This window comes from Phlebotomus papatasi, chromosome 1, assembly GCF_024763615.1.
Source record: "Phlebotomus papatasi isolate M1 chromosome 1, Ppap_2.1, whole genome shotgun sequence".
Classification (NCBI taxonomy): domain Eukaryota; kingdom Metazoa; phylum Arthropoda; class Insecta; order Diptera; family Psychodidae; genus Phlebotomus; species Phlebotomus papatasi.
Genome location: NC_077222.1, coordinates 85,892,835 through 85,909,756, shown reverse-complemented (window position 1 = coordinate 85,909,756; position 16,922 = coordinate 85,892,835). Strand labels below are relative to the sequence as shown.

At 32.5% G+C, this 16,922-nt stretch overlaps 1 protein-coding gene across 1 annotated transcript; it reads left to right on the top strand.

Moving 5' to 3' along the window:
• The first annotated feature begins 4,048 nt into the window (after positions 1-4,048).
• Positions 4,049-15,854, top strand: LOC129797915 (serine protease inhibitor 77Ba). The gene is made up of 8 exons (XM_055840795.1): positions 4,049-4,952; positions 12,130-12,464; positions 14,219-14,362; positions 14,425-14,615; positions 14,676-14,952; positions 15,012-15,374; positions 15,437-15,575; positions 15,646-15,854. Exons 1-8 carry the CDS (start codon positions 4,937-4,939, stop codon positions 15,780-15,782), a joined length of 1,602 nt encoding a protein of 533 aa, XP_055696770.1. The 5' UTR covers positions 4,049-4,936; the 3' UTR covers positions 15,783-15,854.
• The last annotated feature ends 1,068 nt before the right edge of the window (positions 15,855-16,922 follow it).

Here is a 16,922-nt window from a genome sequence, read left to right as displayed (position 1 = left end):
GAAATTGGTTAGAAATATTTTATGAAATTTTTTCTCTCAAAAATGGTACATCCTGGGATGTTGGCGTCAAAGGATGACTCAAGGATGTGTAGAGGAAGACTCAAGGAAAATTTTTCTGGAACAAACCATATCCCTATCTCCTCATTTTCCCTGAAGTATTGCAGATTTTCCTAATAAATCCCTAAATATCCTTCAAATCCATTAAAAGGATGCATAGGACGACTTACCTTTACAAATAGTATATTCTTCTTGAAAAAAGGGTAAGGGTCTCTGAAAATCTTAGTTCCAGTTTATCTTAGTTTGTTCCAGGAAAATTTTGCTTGAGTTCTCCTCTACACATCCTTGAGTCATCCTTTGACGCCAACATCCCAGGATGTACCATTTTTGAGATAAAACAAATTTCATAAAATATTTCTAACCAATTTCTTAAAGATTTTCATCTTAATCTAGCTCAGAAACTAGACGTGATAGACCATAACTTTCTTCGGAGTTATCACTCAGGAGACACCAAGGAATCCGAAAATACCGGTCATTTGAAATCACATTTTTTGCTGTTGCACAGTGTTATTTGCTCAAGTACAAGTTTAACTCATCTGATTCAGATCATTCAGATCGATCTGTGAGTATAATAGTGTTTTTTATTCAAAGAAGATCTCCGAAAATCAGATCCGAAACGGCTGATTTTTTCTAATTTTCGGATAAAAATTTCAAATAGGGTGGTGCCACCACTTCTCGCCAGTGACCCACTTCTCGCCACCTATAGTTAAATCAAAGAAAAATCATATAATACGAGTAATAAAAAGGATATCAGGAAGAAAAAGCAACACTGAATATATTTTTTAATAAAATTGTGGAAAAGTATTGAGTTTGGGCCTTTTCAAGTAGGTGGCGAGAAGTGGTTATTTTTGAATTTTTAATAAAAATATATTTTTTTTTAAGTAATCCACCGTTAAATTGAGGGACTATTAGTCTGATATATCTATAGACAAGATATCTAAGTAACCTTGTATCAAATCTAAGTTACTTTATAATAAGGGCTTAAAAATTATAATTAAATTAATTTCAGTTTTTCCTAAAAGTGGCGATAACTGGTTACTCCACTCTATATATTGTTTATTCTTGTACTTTTATATCCTTAAGAGCTCAAATTAAAGATTCTTTTAACTAAATTGAAAAAAAAGAGAAAATTTGCTGTTTAATTTAGTCTTCATAATTCACATAATCCCATGACACAAGCCAATAAGGGAAACCGGGGCAGAATTGGAGATTGGGGTGTTAGTTTTTCTCGAAAATATATTGAGCAAACAACTATTTTTTTAGAGTAATTAACTCTCTCTGATCCAAGCGTGTTTTTCGAAAAATTAAAAAAAGTTATTTTTCTATCACTTTTCCCACTTGGTTTCTTTAACATAGAATTCGTCAGTTAAATCAGCATTTACCGTAACTTCATTTTTGCGATTTTGAGATTATATACATATTTGGAATCAGCGTATTTTTGTTTATTAGGCGCACTTGAGAAAAAGAAACGTTTATAATCCCAATAAATATTATTTTAAACAAACATTATCGTAAATGCCCTTAATTAAGAAAAATTTATCAGAATTTTTCGTAACTAAATTACGTAAATTTACGACAAATTTTCATACAAAATTTTCAGTAATCAGCACTTGCCGTAACTTCTTTTGCTCGTTTTGCGTTGCTTGTAATTTCCAGCAAAAATGTAATATTTCCCAATAAAACGTTCACAAACTCTTCCAAATATTCAAAGACAATGCGAATAATGCAACATGAAATCATTTTAATTCAATATTTGTGAGAAAAAGGTAAGAAAAAAATACCTGCCCATCTGTCATTAATTCAAAACAAAACAAACAACATGGCGCACAAAATTTATTCAATAAAACTTATAAAATAAAAGCTTTTAGTGACAGAGATAACAGTTTAATTGACTAATTTAGTCAAATAAAGGCGCTTATTATCACTAGAATAAATCAAATTGATATAATGAATTTTAGAAAATTGTCGTAACTTCCAAGATTTCCATACATTGAAAATTACGGCTTTATAAACGATGGAAGTTACGATAAAATATTTGTGTTTCGTCTACACATTAGTAGAAATTTCTTTAAAAAATGCCTTTTTAAATAAAATTTCCCCTAACCTTGTAGGCAGAAACGTCAGAATTTTTTAAAGAACGCCATTTTTGACGAAACTTTCTACTAGTGTGTAGACACCAGGGAAGATCACCACGGATCGGAATGTTTACAGACATGCTCCATATTTAGTTGAAAATATATAAGCCCCAAAACACTTATTGATATCTTTGTTTTTGTCAATTAGTCTATTAATTATCTATTTAACTATATCTGTGAATTTCATTTTTAAATATTTATAATCAAGTATTAAAAAATAGATGTAATTGCAACCATGTACTCTGTACCTCGGATCGTCTCGAATTGAATCAGGTGTCTCACGGAAAATCGGTTTTATAAATTAAATCTGAGCTAATACAATGAATTCTTGTAAGAGTTAAATGGGAAAAAGTAGCTAATAATTTTTGAAAAATCATTTTATTTGGAGCAACGATACGGTATTAACCTGACGATCCGAGGAATACTGCCGATCGCTGGTGCTCTTCCATTATATCTCAATATTTTAGCTTTTAAATCATTTTATAAAGATTTTTTCGAGTTAATTTACAGTTTATTAGTGTCACTTTTATTTTGACTCAAAAGTATTGCATTCGCGGCTCATTTTTAAGAAAAATAAAGCTGAACTGAAAATTTCGTATCCTGAAAAGTTTTCAAAAGGAAGTTACAACAAATGCTGATTTAACTGACGATTTGTCAAGAAGTTTTTGGCCGATAATGTAATTCTAAGTATTGTTGTAGACATAAAAATTCAAGCAAAAATCAGTCTTCACAGCTCCCCTGTGTTTACTACTGCCCCAGTTTCCCCTAATCACTCACTCAGGGCTGTATTTTATTGGTCAGCAATAAAAAATTAAATTTGGTCATAAAAATTTAATATTATCAATACTCAATTTATAACTTTGAAAGCAGTGAAAGTACATCAAGATTGTGTAAAAAAATAATTTTCGATATGCTACATCTTAATGGTCTGAATAGACTTGAGTTTGGCTTAACTCTTTCGCGTCCATAGGGTCATATATGACCCGGGGAAAAATGTTTCTTTTTGGTTATTTACATTAATTGAAATCTAACTGGAGTCTTGAGAAAATGAGCCAAGACTCTTACATCCTTCTATTATGATGTCGTGCACGAACAGATAGATTTCAATTAATGTAAATACCCAAAAAAAAACTTTTTTCCCCGAGTCATGACATTACCCTATGGACGCGAAAGAGTTAAAGTTGACTTAACAAAATTATAACTGAATATTAATTAAACCTCGTTTCCAGCATTTTTACACTTAAGCTGGCTTTTGAGTATCCGCAGGCTTTAAATTAACACTAAACCTTCCAAGACCCGGGGGTCAAATTGACCGGTTTAAAATTAACACATATTTAAACGGTACAATGTCACTATAAAACTCTATGAATTTCTTAAAATATGCATGCAATATATTTTTCAGTTTTTCAATTTTAATTTTCTGCTCTTTTCCAAGACAAATTTGTTGAGTATCCTACCCTACCTCGGTTTGTCATTTCACCGAAAAACGACCAAACACGGTCGATAGGTTTAGTGCGTTTAGTGTTAAATACAATTTTGTAAAGATTTTTACTGACCAAATATTTTTCTACAGAATGAAAAGATTTATTATAACGTTCAATCATGTGATGAGTCAATGCTTAAAGTTTAAAATGATCCTCCCGTTCTATCCAGTGGCTTAGAAATCGTAGATGATTAGTGCTCGAATTCACAAAAGCTTGTTCTAAAGCTTTTTTTAAATGGAAAAAGCAGCTTTAAATTCAAATATAAAATAGGTTTTCCCACTAAAACCAGAGATCTAAAAATATTTACGTTTATGATTAATAAAATAACTTCATGCTTAACTATTTCTTATATTTGTAGAAATAGCTTAAACCGGTTCTTTAGACGTCTTTATTTGCAGAGTATTCACTTTTATTTTTGCAAAACCTGCAGGAAGTGTCTTGTCGCATTTTATAAAGAATTCTCATCTGTTGAACGGTAGAACCCTTGTCAGTAGAGTGGTCATCCATGAAAACTTTCACCTTTATCCATCTACCTGGGTTCTCTGGCAAATCGAGAATTAAAGTCTCTCAATTTTTGCGCTATTGCCTCTCTCTGTGCGGTTCAGTTGGCCAGAGAGACATGGGTGAACTGGAGGGAGATTGGGAGAGAAGTCTAGGTGTTTACCTGAGCGGCAGCAGTTGTAAAATGTAAATTTGATGAGGAGGCAGGTGAGTCCGCAATGAGCAAGTGCCTCAAGTGTTGATTGAGAACATATTAAAGTGTATGGAAGAGATAAAACTGGATTTACTGGCTTCTCATCGGCCGACCAGAGGAAGTTGTCACGCGCCAAAAGCGCGCTGCTAACTCTCGGAGAGACACTCTCTGGCCAGAGCATCAGAAAACCATTCGCCAGTTGAGCTGTGTTGTTCACTCTGGCAAGATATTTTTGGATCGGAGTGCAGGAGAGTTGTTCAACTGTGTGGTTGGGTTTTGTGGTGTATTCGTGGTTTAAATACCATAAATATACAGAAAAGTGCTGGTATTTATTTTTTGGGAATATTCCGAAGAGATTGGAAAATGGATTTTTCATTTAAATAATTTTGCAACCAGTGAATGTTGGATTGGATTATAAGAGAGGATTCAAAAAAAAAGTGATACGTTAAAAGAGGGATTGTGCACACAGAAAAAGTGATCTTGATAGTGCACAGAGTGTTCAAAAGTGAATTTCCTGGTGAATTTTTCTCAATCTCTCTGGAGGGCAGTTACAGTGTGCTCGAACAATGGATAAATTCCTATGTGAGTTTCCAATAGAGAGATATGTTTGGTTTTTCCCCTTCTCCCACAATCTCCAACTCCCAATGAGCAATTCAGAAATCGTCTCATAAGCTTGGAAATTCCTCAAGACAATACTGGATACTCGGAGACGACGTTATCTTGTGCTGAATTTAAATAAAAATCACTTATTTGCTTACTCTGACTGCACACAAACACAAGTTGACCTTGTCGCTGACCGCTTCCATGCCATCTCTATGGCCCCGAGAACTTGTTAAGGAACAGAGGAATAACAAAAAAAATTATCTAGTGAAAAATCTCTCTCCAGTTTCACCCAAAAAAGTGGCCTCAATCTCACCGGGAAAATTAATTTGATGAAATTCCGACCAAAACAACCGAAAAAAGTTACGGTTTTGGCGCGATAGTAAAATTATAGGCTGTTTTTACCGCGAGAGAAAAAAAAACCACAAAATATTGTTCGCAAAATAAAACATGACCTTTCCACGTCTCTCTGTTTCACTGATTAACCACACGGGGAGACTTCTCTAATTTCACATAAATTCATCCATTGGAAATTCCATGCTCACAGTAGTTTACCCAATAATCCTTGATTTAGAGTGGTCTACCACGTCTAGCCATTAGCAAAAGTAGCTTCTCTGGAATTTGACGTCATCAATTGATGTTATTCTAGTTTTTTTCTCCAGTTCAGGAGATCAATACACTTGCTGTATTTCCCCAAATGATCACACATAAACAGTGTTTGATCATCTTTTCAACACAAACTTGACTTTGCGGCCTTAGCAAGTCAAAGTGGAAGCTTGTGCTTTTGATTAGAATATACCGAGAATACTGTGAAAGTGTGAGGTTTCCGAGTGATAATGTCTAATTTGTAAATTAAATTATACATTAATAATATTTCATAGCTCTAATTCCGCCTTCATGCCTTTTTGCAACATCAGGTAGGGTAAGTGTGCCAAATTCCGGCCAGCTTGCAATTCCGACCACCTTTTTTGTTCCTCGAATTTTCATGAATTCTTAGTTTTTACATACTCTAGAAATTATACAATGCAAAAGAATTACAAAAAAATGTAGCTTCGACAAACGAGATGACGTGAAAAAGGCATTGGAAGAATTCCCGAAGAACAAGGATCTATGAGAATTAAGGTGGCCGAAATAGGGCACCAAAGCTATGTCTATATTTCTATTCATTTTAAAATGTATTAAGAATGATTTTAGAGTAAATAAAAACGGTAAACTCTACAAGGTTCCAAGCAACATTCTTACAAAAGAGAGAATAAAAAAAAATCAATTTGAATTTAAAATATTACATTTCAAACTTGAGACTTTGACGCTTGCATGCAACTATGCCGAAATTTGGCACACTTACCCTATGTCTAAAATGGAAATAGATATTTATTAATTTCTTTGATTGAACGGCTTTCGTTCCTTTTTATTTCGCGAAGACTGGGCATGTAGGGGAAACTGGGGCAGTAGTAAACATGGAGTAGTTGTAAAGACTGATATCTACGTCCAAACTACTTGAATTTACATATGTTCAACATTTCTCCAGTAGGCAAGGATCTATCCCATGTCCATTACTGCCCCAGTTTCCCCTATTCTGATATAGTGAGCTTTTCACGTGATAAATTCACCGCTTTGAGATTTCCTTTTTTTAACACTTGGAAGGACCCTAGTGGCAGCCGCTGCCAATTTAGTTTTCAATGTTATTTTTTATAGTGAAGAATATATCATTTCGCCTGGAGGCCTGATTGAATGCGTGCAGAATTTATCTAGCTATTTTTTCGTTATAAAATTTTTAATAAAAATTAAATATTAATGTAAATATATTGCAAAAACAAAAAACTGCACTCGGAAGGACCAAGTGGCAGTTGCTGCCATTTACATTTTATATGGGAGTTTGACGTTCTGCAGATGTAATTTTCTTGATTGTTAGTGTATAAAAGCCCTAAAAGAACAGTTTGAAAGTGTTTTTGTTAATTATTGAGATGAAATAAAGGGAAAAGTGACATACTTTTAAATGCGTCAAAATCAGAATGCTTCAATTTTTCTCTTATTTCCCAAAGCTAAAAATCCATTTTGTTAAGCGAAGTTAATAGAAAATAGTTAATAGTATTAACTATTGTTCATAAAGTAGAATTTTTCCTTTGAAAAATAAGAGAAAAATTAAAAATTCAAAGGCTGCCGTATTAAAAGGCACACCACTTTCCCTGACTCCATGATTCTGATAAAGATGAAAACATCGAATGGTTAAAAATCTTTAGGTACAGTACCCAAAGAAATGAAATTTCCGGTTCAGACACCAGAAAAGAACTGACTAAAGCTCCGAATGTTAAAATGTAATTAAAAATATCAAAATATTATGTAAAATTCGATAAGTGGCAGCGGCTGCCACTTGGTCCTTCCGTGACACTTTTAGTTAGGGTTCTACGAAGTGTTAAGGAGATTGTGAAGCTTTCGCAAAAACTTTCATGCGAATTCTTAGGTTCTATAAATGTTTCATAGGATGCTTCTTGTGAAAGCTTCACAAGTTCCTTACAAAAGGCGATCTAAAACCTGTGAATTTCTCACGTGAATAACTCACGCATCTCAGAATTCATGCCTTGTAGGGAAATTCTCTAACAAAATGACAATGTCATATGACAAATTTTCGTGGTTAAATTCGAGAGCAGGACAACATCAAGGCTCAATAAGCATCAAATGGCCATTCCAATGAGTTCTATGAAGCTCTTTGTAATTAATATTCATTGGGCTTTCGATAAATTCATCTGAATTAACTACACAAAAAAAATTGAATTTGTCATATGATATTGCTATAATGTTACAGAATTCCCCTACTGATCTCCTGGTATAATACGGGCTTCAGATCTAAGGATTATCCATATAGATAAACTGCTCTAATATCTTATCAATCACGATTTTTTGGAAAAATTTAACTTACGATTTAATTATTAAAGATGAATTACCTATTCAGTTCTCAAAAAGTAATAAAATTGCTCGCTATTTAAGATTCTAAGTCCTTCGGGAACTGGACTAAACCTTTAGTCTAAAGACCGCTTAAACGTTGGACCCTTGTGGAGGGATAAATATTATTTATTTATTTTGATGTACCGGGTTTTTTGCCATTTTGTACATTTTTAGGTTTACAAATTTTTATTCAGATTACTTTGTGTATGAGAAATATGTCCATTCAGACGCTTCAGTCATTTGCACCGGGCGGGACTCGAACTCACAACTGTGGCAGGCGAGCCGGGGGTCACACCGTCCAAGAGCTGAACGCTCTTACCAATTGCACCACGGACCCCCTGGAGGGATAAATATAACTAGACTTTTGTCGAATACTTTTTGTCTTCGAGCTCTGTGAGCTGAGTTCATGAGCTGGCTTGAAAAGGCAACTTTCTAGGGTTGGTTATCGGTTACGGTTTTGCCCGATTTCGGTCAATAATGTTTGGACATCGCCTTCTTTTATTGTTATGGGTCCTTTTGCTCACAGTGTAAAAATTACTATTTCTGAAACGTTTTATTAAAGTGTGCCAAATGTAATAATTTTAATACAAATTCATTTTTTTATTATTTCTTCTTAATGAGTGTTGCTTGGAGCCTTGTAAACAATTTATCGTCTTTATTCTCTAAAATCATTATTAATACATTTTAAAATTAATAAAAAGTAAACATAGCTTTGGTGGCCTATTACGGCCACATTCATTCTCATAGTTTCTTCCCTGCCCTTCCGGAATTCTTCTAATGTCTTTTTCACATAATCTCGTTTGTCGAAGCGACATTTTTGTTTTTTTTTTTTTTTGCATTTTAAAATCTCTGGAGTAAAGCAAAGCTTCCGGTAAATGCTATTTAATCTTTCTCACAGAGCATTTATCTTTCTAATCTTGCTTGATTGACCTTTGAAGGACGTCAAAAAAAATTGACCGGTCAACTCGTAAATTTCCTGTTTTTGTTTATATTTAAAATATAGATTGCACTTGCAGAAATGTCTTTAGAATTATACAAAAACTACGGTTTGTTATAGGGGAAAATGCTCTCCCTTCGAACGTTTATGCCTTTAAATAATGTGAATTTCTTTTGTTTTTCGTAAGATATTTACACGAAATTATCATAGAATTATCAACAATTGATGATAAGCCAACTAATATTTAACATAAATGTGTAAATTTCTTATGAAAACTAAAATAGAAAATTCACATTATTCGAATGCATGAACGTTCGAAGGGAGAGTACTTTCCCCTATTAGGGATAATTGGATAATTCTAGCTAGGTGTATCACTAAAGCAACTATATTGTCTTCAATCTTTGATCTTTGTGCAATGATCTACAGATCTACACGAATTTGTCGATTTTTCTTATTCTCAGATTTTTATTGTTCCTGAATTTATTTAAGTATATTTTATTAAAGCTGTTATTTAAAAACAAATATTTTTTATTGTATGTGCGCGAAAGATATTTAATTGCATCGGTAAAATCCGTTTAGAACGAAAAAAATAGTAAAAATATTTAATATTTGAATTAAATTATATTTGAGAAATTTTTATAATGCCTAATGATTTGACACTTGAAAATTAAAAATCTTAAAAATTCCTCTCAAACCTGCAAATTGTAAATTGTCGAATATTTTAAAATTTGAAGTAAGTTCAATATTTATACAAAATATATGAGACAGAATAGGATATCTAATTTTGACTATAAATATTGAACCAGTAAATTTCTTTTGATTCAGAATATTAGGATTATGACACTTTAAATCTTCTTCAAAACGGTCTTTGAAGGATAATTATTTCTTATAGAGATCTTAAACTTTAGTATACTTCTTTTTTTAGCATAGTTCTTTTTTAACATACTTACTTTTTAACTTTATTTTTTTTAACATACTTCTTGTAAGCTTTTAATTTTTAAACTTGAGAACTAGAATTTTTAGGATCAAGTTATAAGCAATCTCCTAAATTCTGAGATCCTTATTTATTTAATAAAAGAATAATTAAAGCTTTTAGGTTTAAATTATGTAATGTCATAATATTAGGACTTCTTATTTTATGTTGAAGAGTAAGGGCCTTGGCAGACATGAGGATTAGCCGAGTGACGGCTTAGCGTAATTATATTAGAAATAATGGTTAAACTACATTTCAATCATTTTCCACTAAGTCGTCTCTCGGCTTAAGTCGTGAGTGTGTCTACTAGGGCATAATGTCTTTACAAACTGCGAGCTTACATAATAATTTTCAGCATGTAACGAATTAGAATCGCTATTATGATGTTTGATGTGTTTTTTAGTTCAAAGGATTAAAGAAAATTCACACTTTAAATTTAAAGATTTGTATCAGAGAATAGGGAATACTTATCGTCCTTTATAAACTGCCGTTTGAAGTCCTTGTTAACGCTTCAAGACTTTTCTAAGAATATATGGGAAGATCTTAATTTTCACGCTTAAAACTGAATCAAATTTGACACATTCTATACACAAAAATGTTCGGTTTTCTAATTGGCTATAATAATTATAATAGGAGAAACCCAGGGCAGAATTAGGCAGAGGTATTAGGCAGACAGTAGGGTGATACAGTTTTCCTAAGGAAAGAATATTGAGCAAATTAATATTCATGTAGAGTGATTAACTTCCTCCCTATTTATTTAAATGTTTATCAGCCTGGTTCAAGCATGTTAAATAAAAGAGTAATTTATTGTCTAATTTTGCCCCGGTCTTCCCTAATTATAGCAACTTTAGTCCTGTAATAAGATAATTTTGCTAAACATAAAAAAAGTTTTCTTAATTTTTTCCTGTTATTTAATTATTTAATTTTAATAAATAAAATGAAAAGAAATTACTTATGCATGTTAGTTCTTGTAGTAAAATTAATTAAAATAAAAACACATTTCTGAAAATAAAACAAAAATTAGTAGAATCGGTAGAATCGAAGGAATACGTGTTCGGCAAGTAACACTTATGGCTTTTCGTCAAAATATTGAAATTTGTCATATCATAAAATTCAAGAAATGATGTTTTTTCATTAATCCATCTTTTCTCAAATTTCATATCCCCCTATTAATATCCTAATAAACTCATCGTGTTTCTTAATTACTTAATTTACCAAAAATGGCGAAGGAGGAATTAGCAAAAGTAGTGAGACCACCCCAAATGTTAACAAAATTAATTTTATTGCCTTTTTTTAAATCAATTCGTAAAACTGATTCATATTTTTTTTTACGTACCTTAACAGTTGAGAACATATTTTTCTAAGTTTATCACACAAAAAGAAACAACGACTGTTAAATGACAATTAATTTTTTTTAATGAACACTGTCTGTTAACTGTTAAAAAATACAGTATTATGTAAGGGAAAGCGCTCTACTTTCGGACGACTCAAGCTTCGGACAACTCAATTTTATTCCTATGTTCCTTATGAATTTCACTCATAGCTCTCTTATGGAACTTTTAGGCATAGGACTAGTTATTAAAACAAAATATTATAATGGCCTAAATTCATTTAAAACACATTGAAAAAAAATAATTTACAATAATTTTAAATAACATTGCAATACACATATTAATAAATTTTAGTTTTTGAACATTATATCCTCCAGTGAGAAAAAGAGGCTACGATTAACTTTTTTTCGTCATAACTTTAGCACTTTTCAGATGTAAAAATATATCAACATTTTTTAATGTTAATTTTACACCTTTTGAGGGTAAAATCAACATGAAAAAAGGGTAACTTTAATCCATAATACACCTAAAAAGAATAATATTTACACCGATTTCGGGTCAATACTGCAGGGTAAAATTAACATTTCCGGAATGTTTTTTTTTTGACTTTTTTGGATTTCTCTCACATCAGTGTCTAAACGAAAATATTGAAATATTATCCTATCAAAATCGAAAAATAAATAAACAAATTTAAGTTTCAGAATGCTGTATTTTCAAGTTTTTTCAAGAAAATACGGAAACCTTTTCTGGATTGTAAATAAATTCCGCTATTTTGGCTCACAATTTCAGTAAATTGAAAGTTCAGGAATCTCTCCTTATCTCTAATCTTTTATTGAATATGATTCAAACTAAGCTTGTGATTTTTCTTGAGCTAATTTAATGTTTTAGGAGTAGTAAAGTAACTTTTTGAATAGAAATACTTGAGACAGCGTTTAATTAATCATTCAAGTTCATCGCTAAATATAAATTTTGCAGATATCAGCTTTTTTCTGGTCATACTAGTGGAACTGAGCAAGTCTCAGGGCACGGCGGGAAATCCCACAGCATCGAATGTACAGGTGCAACAAGTGCAAGGAGCAGAAATTCCAACGATAAGTCAGACCAATAGTCAACAAAATGTGCAGACACAGCAAGTTCAGCAGCAAAATTATCAGGAATTGCAGGAGTTCCTGCTGCAGCAGGAATACCTGGAGAAGCAGAAGCAACAGCAATTGTTGCTGCAACAACAGCAGCAGCAACAGCAATTGCTGCAACAGCAGCAGCAGCAACAAATTCTTCAACAGCAAAAACCGCCGCAACAACAAATTACGGTGAGAAATTATGCAAATACTTTGTAATAATTTTTAATACTGATCAAAGACTACGATGCTGACATATTTATCACATTCAACGTCTCTTTTATTGACATTGAATCATAGGAAATTCCAGGGAAATGCTATACTTTCAGTTAAGCTTAATTTAAAATACTCAATCTCTCCGTTAAAAGAACTTTACAAATATATTTCTATAAATCTTGATATTAATAATGTTTTAAAAGAACGTTGAGCTTTTTAAGTAATTGTGGCGGGATTATTTGGCGGGAAAAGGACTTATCCAGAACCCTATAACTAAATTATCCAACAATGTAAAAAGGAGTCAATGCATGTGCTGTATGCTCGTTCAGTTGATTTTCTCTTTATAATTTTAATAAAAAGAGAGTAATTTAATTTATTGTAGTGAAAATTAAATTAAGATAAAATATCAACAGTATATATTCGTAAAAGTTTGAAAATACTTTTCATTCACTGCTTTTGGGATGATTTTAACATAAAAAGGTTTAAGATTTAGGTAACAAAAATGCTCAACGATCCTAACCCTTTAAGAACGAGTCCTTTAAGAACGAGATTAAAGATTTGAATATGTAACAAAAAAATATTGGCGACAAGAGTCTACAGGGGAAGTATTTCAAGCTTCGCACATGCTCTCGGCTTCAAATACTTCATATTTTCCCATATTCTTTTAATGAGTCTAACATATGGCAATACAGTAGACTCTCTCAAATTCGGGGAATTTGGGACAAAAATGTCAACCGAATTAGAGAGAAATTCGGGCGACAAACTTTTTGAAATGCGGCGAAATTAAATTCATCTGTCTACATATATTGAGTCTACGTACTCAAATATATTGTAAATATCATGAAAATCCCTTAATAATGCAAAATCACATCAAAACTAAGACAAACCATATCAAATTTGAGCATATTTGCTTCATTTGATAATCATAATCAAACTTGAAAAATGTCAACATATTTTTGGTAATTTCCGACGATTAATTCAATAGGTGTGGAAACAGGTGAGCGTCGGATAAGAAGAAGCAAAGAAAATTTTTCAAATGCTTCCCAAAGCTTTCGGCTCGGACTCCAAGCCTTTGACCACTGAGGAAGGCTTGGAGTCCGAGCCGAAAGCTTTGGGAAGAATTTGAAAATTTTCTTTGCTTCTTCTTGCCCGACGCTCACCGGTTTCCACACCTAATGTAAACAATTTTTTTTTCAAATTTAACTGCTGCCCAAATTAAAAAGAAGCCCGATCTTAAAAGAGTCGAATTACCATTAGTCACACATTTACTGAAAAAGTTAGTTCAGATTAATTAAAGGAATATGGGAAAAATATAAAGTGTTCGAAGCCAGAGTTTAAGAGAAACTTGAAGGGCTCCCTCTGCTAAAATTTGATGCACTGAAAACATTTCTACTTCTACTGTTTGGCACTTATTATTTCGCTCATTTGGCTTGTGAATTCCGAAATTTTTAAATTATTATTAATATATATTTTTTTATAAACTGAAGAAAATCAGAAACAATGAAAAGTTTTTATCAGAAAGTAACTGACTATGTTTATATTTAAGTGAACTGCGAATGGAAAAATCGCCAAATCCCGCTATTTTTGCACAGAAATCATAAAGTTATGCAATTTTTCTGCATAAAGCTCGTCAGATCCCAATTTAAATGAACAGTGAATGCACCATTAACCGCCATTTGTGTTTTAGAATCATGTGTTTTATAATTCTATAACAACTAAATTTCTTTCAGGTGACTCAAAGGCTTCCTTCCCTGCAAGAAATCCAGCATGATACGTCTCAAACGAATTTGCTGACAAACACATCCAATCTTGAAAGAGAAGTACTGCGTTTGATCTCAGATGGATCAGAACATTTTGCCTTGCAGCTTTTTAAAGTAAGTTCACAGGATAAATTAAAAACAAAAATATTTTTATAAGTAATTTAATTTCTCCGCAGGGAGTAATTGAGGAAAATTCAGCCCAGAATTACAATTTTATCATGTCACCTTTCTCTATATGGTCCCTGATCGTACTCCTGGTTGAGGGATCAGGTGGAAGAACACTCTCAGAGATTGAATCAGTTCTGGGCCTCCCCAAAAATATTGCCTACGTGAGAGATGGTTATAGACAAATTCGCAATGCTTTAAAGTAAGATCTTATTAAAAAATGAAAAAAAAGAATATATAACTAATTTAAAATTTATTTAAGTGTCAACACTTCCACATTGGAAATTTCGACTCTGCATGCTATGTTCTCAGACAAAAACAGACCAGTTCATCCCGACTTTGAACGGAGAATTGAACAATTCTACTATACTGAAGTAATACCAGTGAATTATCTAGAGACTCTACAGACGGCCCAGACTATTAATCGATATGTAGCAACAGCCACAGGAGGGAAAATCAACCAAATACTTAAAAGAGGTGATCTCATGGATGCTAACATGATCCTAATTTCGGCTATTTTCTTCAGAGGACAATGGAGGGTATGGATATAACATATTTATAGTTTTACTTTAAGAAATTCATATATATTTTCTTTCAGAGCCCTTTCAATGTCTCCCAAACGACAGAAGAGCCCTTCTATGATGAATTTGGAAAAACTCAAGGGAAAGTTAACATGATGTTCCAACGAGGAAGTTTTCCCTATACAGCAATTGCAGACCTCGATGCTCATATTTTAGAGCTGCCCTATGGAAATCTCAATAGACTTAGTATGATCATTCTTTTGCCACGAAAAGGCACCCCTCTTGGCCAGGTCATTGAAAAATTGGCAAACGTCCGACTCCAGCGAGTTTATGACGAACTGAAAAAGGCTGCTGATGAATATGAAGACGATGAAGTAGAAGTGTATATGCCTAGGTTTAAGATTACCGCTGATTTCGTTCTCAATCGTGTCCTCGAAAAGGTATAATAATTCTCGAGTTAATTTCATGTGTAATATGAACTAACAATATGAATATTTTACAGATGGGCTTGCTTGATATCTTCAGTCCGACAAATGCCAATCTATCGAAAATTACAAGCTCCCAAATATACCTTTCCCGGCTCATTCACAAGGCAACCATTGAGGTGAATGAGGAAGGAACTGTCGCATCAGCCGTCACAGGTATATACTTCACACAATTTAATAATATTTCACAGAATCCATTAACATGTTAAATCTCGCCTCACAATAGCTGGTGTTTTTGCGAACAAAGCCACACCGCCACGGTTCTATGCAAATCGGCCGTTTGCATATCTCATCGTGGACAAAACGACAAATATTCTATTGTTTTGCGGACAAGTCAAAAATCCAAATACTTTCTACTTCTGAATGATGTACATGTAATGAGTGATAATATGTATTTCTCACATTAAAATTTGTATTGAATTTTTTTAACATTAATTTTTCTGACTCATTTTATGAACAAGCGCGGAAAATTGTGATTCAACTTTTTCGTCGAATCGAACAGGTAAGTAAATAAAAATGTTGCAGCTTTGATTTTTGCTTTTCATGTAAGAGTATGTTTAATCAAGTGTATAGTCCTTAAAATACCAAGTGGTTTTTGAAATATGCTTCAAATTGATTTTATGGTCGTAGAACATGGGAGAATAAATACGATTAACCATTTATCCCGAAATCTCGAGTAATATTTCTTAACTTAATGTAATAAATTAGCGATAAAAATTCAATTTTTAAAGTAGCAAGTATCGGTCTGATAGAAAGCGCAGCAGATAAGGAAAGATAGACTTCATAATTTTTTCACTTTGATTCTTAAAATAATGTAGAATTCAAGAACAAGAATGAAGAATTAATCCGTCTCGTATGAGAATATTTATTATATTTATCTATTACAAAAAGAAAAATATTGTAGAATCTGATTTGAAGGAATATTAATTATTTTTCTAAAAATAATTTTCTAAGCCGTCTAAGAATTCCCGTCTAGGGGAAAGCACTCTACGTTTGGAGTTTGGACACCTCAACTTTCGAACAAGTCATTTTTTTCTATGTTGAGGCGTTGGACTAGTTATCAAAATGTAATATCGTAAAAATATGAATCGTTAAATTCATTAAAATCGTATTGAAACAAATGAGTTGTTAAGGGGGTTTGAGTCGTGCTTTCCTCTACTGTTTTTTTTAAATCTTTTCTCTATTCTTTTTATTTGTAACCTGAAAGAAAAAACACTCTAAAAGAAAATATGAAAATTTTTCCTGGGAATTTTTTTCCGGATAATTCAAAACTGATAAAAATTCAATTTTTAGGGCTGATTACAGACTTTGAGGATTTCCAAATCTAGGATATTTTATATAGGATCACGATTTAATAGCTGAGCTGAGATATTTTTGATGAAAAAATCGTGAAATTATTTTGATAAATATTGCGGCAGTCCCGAGAGAGTTAAAATAATTTTACTATACTTTTAGACTTTCTGGACTAAAATTGCTACAAAGCTATAGCATAATTAAATAACT

What these genes read in the sequence shown, in the direction of transcription:
- LOC129797915 (XM_055840795.1), top strand. An exon ending in CAAATTCGCAATGCTTTAAA is followed by an intron (nt 14,616 to 14,675) that starts GTAAGATCTTAT and finishes AATTTATTTAAG; the next exon opens with TGTCAACACTTCCACATTGG. An exon ending in TGTCGCATCAGCCGTCACAG is followed by an intron (nt 15,576 to 15,645) that starts GTATATACTTCA and finishes GCCTCACAATAG; the next exon opens with CTGGTGTTTTTGCGAACAAA.